The following is a 6,753-nucleotide window of genomic DNA, read 5'->3' as shown; positions in this document are numbered from 1 at the left end:
GAGACTTGTAGGGTATGGAATGAGACCCCTACAGGCAGAGACAACATTTAGCCAGTAGCCTCAGGGAGGCTGTTAACTTCTGATGTGCTGGGCCTGCGACTTGCAGGGTATTAAATGTCTGTGCTGTTTCCCAGCCATCAGGGCAACTGTGTACACACTCTAAGAGCTCAGTTGGAATGCGTGCAGCCCGAGGCTGGGGTGTGGACTGAGCCTGGAGGCAGAGTCAAGAGGCAGGGACTCAGATCCAGCCTTGCTACATTCTGTCTTTGTGTGACCTTGTGCACCTCACTTTCTCTGGAAATCAGCTTCTCTGCGGGTAGGAAAGTGGGCATGGCCTGCTACCATTTTTGTAAAAACAAACAGTGTCTCTGAGCCTGGGCACTCACACAGAAGCCTGTGGGCAAGGATCCGCACAGTGGTCTTTGGGGAGCAGACCCATGGGGAGGAGGTCTTTCCACTGTGTCTAACCTCTTTTAATTTTCCATAGCAAGCATTTGTTGTAATATTTTTAAGTGAACAGCTTAAGTCCGACTTGTTCCTGTTTTGCAGGAAGTCACAATTCTCATTCAAGGTCACACAAAGCCTTGGCAGCTGACTCAGGCTGTCTGCCTGTGTGTTCCTTACGCTACTCGTGAACAACTGGGGAGTGTGAGGCTGGGCACGTCCTAATCCTGGGCCTCTGCAAAGGCTGCCCTGGGCTGATAACCACACATCCTCACAGGGTTTTCCTTGCCCTCAGCCTGCTGGCATCTGACCTACGTCAGCAGATGCTCAGCCACTGCTCAGTCAAAGCACGTTTACCTTCTCTTGTGTCACTGCTATGAAACCCACCCCACCAAACCTGATGGATTTCCAGACTCCTTTGGATTTATAGCGACATGAGGTGATTGTTCCTATCACAAACCTAGCCGACTGAGCAGGATGTGAGGAAACAGAATGAATCCTTGTCCCTGGCCTAGGTAAAAGGTCTGAGCCGGCAGGAGATCACATCCACAACGCAAGGCCAATGCAGAGCAAAATGGCTTTATTGCATGTGCCTGGGTGCAGGCAGGCTGAGCTGAGAAAGGTTCAGCTCCGAAACAGGATTGGGGTGTCGGTTATATACCCTACTTTTAGCTTCCAGCAGTTCCTACCGATGTGCTTTATCTAGCCATGGTCCACCTTGCAGTAGGGCTGGTCCGGTATCTCGTCCGGCATCTGCTGGGTTATCCATTGCCTTGTGGATAATCCAGATAAACCTTATCCGTACTCAACAAAAGGCTAAGCAAAGGTCATGCAAGCAACACAATTTCCACAGTTTCGCCTTTTGCAAACTTTTACCTTTACCCCTTAAACCATTACTAACCCTTTCCCTGGCCGGTTTGGCTCAGCGATTACAGCGTCGGCCTGCGGACCAGAGATACCCGGGGTTCGGTTCCCGCTAAGGGCACGTACCTTAGTTGCAGTTTGTTCCTGGCCCTGGTTGGGGTTGTGTGGGAGGCAACCACTCGATGTATCTCCCTCTCTCTCTCTCTCTCTCTCTCTCTCTCTCTCTCTCTCCCCCACTTCATCTAAAGTTAAATGCAAAAATGTCCTCAGGTGAGAATAAAAAATTAATAAATAAATAAACAAATAAAAAATAAAACATTACTAACCCTTTCACTAGGAAGATACACCAAGAGGAGGGAAATAAGCTTTACTGTTTTCCCAGGAAACAGTCTTCTCTCTAGCAAATAATCCATCCCAAATTACCTTATGATACATAAATCACACTTTATATTAAAAGAACGTAAAAATAGAGGTGGGAAAGAACCGTGGTGGTGGAAAGTGCATGAGACTCTGGATTCAGACAAATCTGGGTGCAAATCCAGGCCTTGGACAAATCACTTACCCCAATTTACTGAATGAACACTGTCCTTGGTGCCTGGCACTCTGCTGGGCATTTTGTATGCAACAGCTGAAACCTGGAGGGGTTTGTATTGTTTCATCTTATAACAGAAGAGGGAAGTGGGACTCAGAAAAAGGCCATGCAAGTAAGTGGGAGAACTCAACTGATGAAATGAAAGATCCTATTCAGATCTTGAGAGAGCAAGGCAGGCACCTGCTTTTCTAGATGGTGCCACCTCTCCCATGCGTGATGGGTACAAAGACTTCTGCTCCAAGCTCACTGCTGTAACCAGGTCTGACCCAGATGGTACCACTAGGTTATGTGATTCCAGGTGCCCTTTGCAGGAGCCTTGTTTAACTGCAAAGGCCTTAGGAGGTGCACAAATCAAGACCCTGACAACAACCAGGAAGGAGAAGCACCATGCTCAGATCAATGGGTGCAAACTGTTCTTTGGCTCACATGAACCTGGAGTCAAATGCTGGCTCCATCGTGTACCTGACTGTGACCCTGGGCACTTTACCTGACTCTCTAGGCCTCAGTTTCCTAAGGTGTGGTAGGAGATTGTTGAGGGCTTAAAATAAGATTATAAAGCACCTAGCCCAGGGTCTATTTTGAGTAGAGGCTAATCTCAGGGGACAGGTCTCCCTGGAGGGCTCCAAGCAGATGGAAAAGGGGGAGAAAAATTCTTCGGCCCTGGACTGTTTGTGGGGTACGCTAACCCCCCTTTAGCAGCTCTGTCCTGCTCACACCCAGCACTCTGAAACATTGACACAGCCACCTGTCACCTCTTAGAGTTGCCCTGAGCTTGCCCCAGTCCAAGAGGGGGCTCCCCTCTGAAATATCTGCTGATATTCCAGGAAACCAGCCTGGAGTGAATGTGACATGTGACTTCCCAGCCACAGTGCCCACAGGCTGGTTGGCCACCTGGCCAGAGGCCCAGGCTGTGTCTCTAGGCCAAGTCCTCACCCAATATGCGCCTGACACTTGCAATAGCAGGACGTTACCTGCATTCTGTGGCCAGCGCCGCGGTGACGAAAATATCAGGTGTTCAATAGATAAGGCTTGATTTTCTACATAGAGATGAATTCTCAGGCCCCTCGGGCAGCGGCCAGCTCTTCACAGGCCTGGGTTATCTCTCCCTGGCGCAGCCCAAAGCCTGGAATCAGCTAGGTTTCACTCCCCTCGGTGTTTCTGATGAGGCGCGTGCTTGAAATTCTTTCCTGAACACTTCAAGGAGAGGCGACTGGGGGAGGGGACTGCTCCTTAGGGAGGGGCCGGAGTCCGACTGAGTCAATGTCCGGTGGGTGGGCATATTTCAGCTCCCAGGCCAAGGCTCTCCCCTCCGAGACTCCACACCATGGAGGAGCTGAGGGGCAGCAGGCTACCAAGGCGACATTCTCCAGCTTTGGCCCTGTGCCGTGCGTCACTGCTGGTCCTGCTCTTTGCAGGGCGCAGCAGCATGGGGGATCAGGGAGTGCCCGGCATTCAAGGCTGCAAGCAAGCCCCGCAGACAGTGTCGGTGCTGGGGGCTCTGCCCGGAGGCGGCTGGGACAACCTGCGCAACGTGGAGCTGGGGTTGGTGCTAATGCGCAACTACTCACAGTGCCGCACCACGGAGGACGGCGAGTACCTGATCCCAGACCAAGTGCACGTAGTGCCGCAGCGGGAGAGCGTGGTGGAGACCCGCGCCGAGCTCATAGACGAGTGGCTCAGCTACACCGACACCTGGGCGGCCTCCATCAACACCGAGCTCTCCTTCCTCCCCAGCCTCAATGGTAAGTTCTCCGTCGACTTCCAGAACGTCAAGAAGTACAACCTGGAGTACGAGACGGTCACGACCAGAGTGCAGGTCCGCTACAATATCTACTCTGTGAAGGTCCCGGAGGCCCCCGACTTCCACCCCGCCTTTCTGCAGCACCTGCTGACCCTCAGCGACCACCTGGAGAACAACCAGACCCAGGAGGCCGAATACCTGGCAGAGATGCTTGTGCTCAGGTACGGCACGCACGTCCTCACCCACGTGGAGGCCGGGGCTACCTTGGTGCAAGAGGACCAGGTGAAGCGGGAACTGGTGGGCAGGCAGGCCGGAGAGAGAAGCAACATCACGTTGGCCGCCTCGGCCATGTTTTACCACGTGGTCAACGTCGGGGCCTCAGCCTCCTGGCAGGAGCAGAACCAGCTCATCCAGGACTACGTGCAGAACCTGGTAGCCTCCAAGACGCGCAGCCACGGCGGGGCGCCCTTCTACCCGGGCATCACCCTGCAGAAGTGGCAGGAGGGCATCGGCAACCGGTTGGTGGCCATCGGCAGGTCGGGCCTGCCCCTGCCCGCGTTACTGGAGCCCGAGGCGCTGCCTGAGCTCCCGGCGCCCGCCGTGCGCCGCGTGGCGGCCACCGTGCGGCGCGCCATCCACCGCTACTACGCGGTCAACGCACACCCGGGCTGCGTGAGGCTCGGGGCGCCCGCCTTCAATCCCCAGGCCAACGTGGACGACGGCTCCTGCGACGGCGGTCCCCAAGCCAACTTCAGCTTCGGGGGCGTTTTCCAGGAGTGCAAAGCCGTGTCCGGGAAGGACGCGGATGGCCTCTGCCAGGCCTATCGCGTCCCGAACCCACTCACCGGCAACGCCTCTTGCCCCGCCAACTACAAGGCCAGCGTCCTGCACAGCGAGCTGAAGACATCAAGCAAGACCCGCTCTGAGTGCCAGCAGCAGTGCCAGAGGTGCTGGCTCTTCTTCCAGTGCTGCCAGCCGCAGTGCGCCATCCGCGAGCAGCGCAGCGTGGTGCGCCTGGACGCCTCCTGGTGCGTGCCCACCCAGTCCTCCCTGCCTGCCGCTGCGGGCTTCCTCTTCGGAGGCCTCTACAGCCCCGACCACCCAAACCCGCTCACTAGGGGCCAGACCTGCCCCCCCTACTTCTACCCACTGGCACTCTTTGGGGACCTCAGGGTGTGTGTCAGCAGCGACTTAGAGCTGTGTACAGCCCAGGCCGTTCCTTTTGGGGGTTTCTTCAGCTGCCAGATGGGCAACCCCTTGGCCGGCCTCATGAAGGGCCAGAGCCCTGGGCTCCTGCAGGAGATGTTCTACCAGGACAGTCCCACAGCCCACCCCATGAAGTGTCCAGCAGGGTACAGCCAACACCAGGCTTACCTCAGCGAGGGGTGCCAAATCCTCTACTGCCTCAGGGCCGGGGCCCTCCTGGACCAGGAGCAGGCAGCTGTGCGCATGCCCCCATTTCTCCCCCGCCCCCCCTTGATCAACAACAGCTACCTCTCCTACCGGGTGGACGCCAGTGGTCAGCATGTCTGGGTGAGGCCGAAAGGCTCTGACCACTGGCAGCAGGCCAACATCAATGACCAGTCCCTGCCAGTCAACCCCTTGAACCAGGCTGGCTCCGGGCCCAGCCTCGGGGCCATTGTTGGCACCTGTGTGGGGACCACAGTGGCTCTGGTGGCTGTTGCTCTGGGGGTAAGCTATGGCTTCAGGTACTATAAGAAAGGGGGCTACCAGAAAATGCAGGGGGGCATTCTGACCCAGGAACAGAGCACCTACGGGGCCACTGAGCCGGATGCAGAACACGTCTCTGTCTGCACAGGCAACCCGGAGAATTCTGTCTAAACCTTTAAGTAACCAAACACAAATGTGGCTTGTTAGTAATTAAAGCTTTAGCCCATTCTGTTCCTTCTACCCTACATAAATAGTAAGATACCCAGCCAGAGCATAGAATTGGCCCCACCTTCTGAGCGTACCAATGTAGAACTAAACTGCTTCTTTGAACCTTCCTGTAACTCGCCTAACACATGTTCGTCCCTGTGACAATCCCTTTCCTTAACGTCCTCTGCCCTCTGCCCCCACCGTTCTCCATGGCGGCAAGGAGCCAATAAACCAGCTTTGTTCAAATACAGGTGTATTCCTGGTGGTCTCTGGGGGGGGGGGGGGATCAATAGGGAAGATAGAACATATAAGAGATATAATATAGTTATGAAGTTGGAATTTTTTTGGTAATTGTTATAAAATTTATTTTATCAATCTGTTTTCTCAGAATCATTGCCTCGGACCCCAAAAGTTCTCTTTTGGGCTGTATCTAAGTTGAGTTATTGTTTTTTTCTTTCAAATAGGTCCAGGCTTACTTGTGGATCATGAGATGACAGAAAATATAGTGTATTGCGTAAAATAAGTGTAAGAATTATTTTGTGAAATTTTGTTTAAGTGATATATTAAGTTGATCATAAAAAATGGTCCGTAATCTTTTTGTTGTTGTTAATCCTCACCCGAGGATATTTTTCCATTTTTTATTTTTCTTTCTTTAAAATGTTTTGTTCGTTGGTTTTAGAGAGAGAGGAAGGGAGAGGGAGAGGGAGAGGGGGAGGGGGAGAGAGAGAGAGAGAGATAGAAACAGTGATGGGACAGAATATTGATTGGCTGCCTCCTGCATGTCCCTCACTGGGGATTGGGCCCACAACCTGGGCATGTGCCCTGACTGGGAATCGAACCAGCGACCTCTGGGTGCATGGGTTGATGCTCAACCATTGAACCACACCAGCCAGGCTCCATTGATTTTTTAAAAAAAGTAGACGGGAAGGAGGGAGAGAGAGAGAAGGGAGAAACACTGACTGGTTGCTCCCACTTGCGCCCTGGCCAGGGCCAGGCTTTGCACCTGCAACCCAGACATGTGCCCTTGACCAGGAATTAAACCGGAAACCCTTCAGTGTGGCGGCTAATGTTCTAACTACTGAGCAACACTAGCCAGGACTCTAATCATTTTTGACTCAGGATAAAAATGGTATTGTTCTTTGGTTTAAACTAATATATATCAATACACTGGGTCACAGCATAAAATGTATTTCAAAGTGTGATCAGTCAAAACATGTAAAAGCCCCTGGATGTT

The 6,753-nt window shown here is 53.4% G+C and overlaps 1 protein-coding gene across 1 annotated transcript; it reads left to right on the top strand.

The window, feature by feature from the left end:
• Positions 1–3,203: 3,203 nt before the first annotated feature.
• Positions 3,204–5,745, top strand: LOC118628478 (macrophage-expressed gene 1 protein-like). Its single transcript, XM_036259468.1, has one exon. The coding sequence runs from the start codon at positions 3,225–3,227 to the stop codon at positions 5,481–5,483; it is 2,259 nt and encodes a 752-aa protein (XP_036115361.1). The 5' UTR covers positions 3,204–3,224; the 3' UTR covers positions 5,484–5,745.
• Positions 5,746–6,753: the final 1,008 nt, after the last annotated feature.

The sequence above is a fragment of the Molossus molossus genome, unplaced genomic scaffold (assembly GCF_014108415.1).
Source record: "Molossus molossus isolate mMolMol1 unplaced genomic scaffold, mMolMol1.p scaffold_m16_p_13, whole genome shotgun sequence".
In the NCBI taxonomy this organism is placed as follows: domain Eukaryota; kingdom Metazoa; phylum Chordata; class Mammalia; order Chiroptera; family Molossidae; genus Molossus; species Molossus molossus.
The sequence above is the reverse complement of the archived record's forward strand: the minus strand, read 5'-3'. Positions and strand labels throughout refer to the sequence as shown.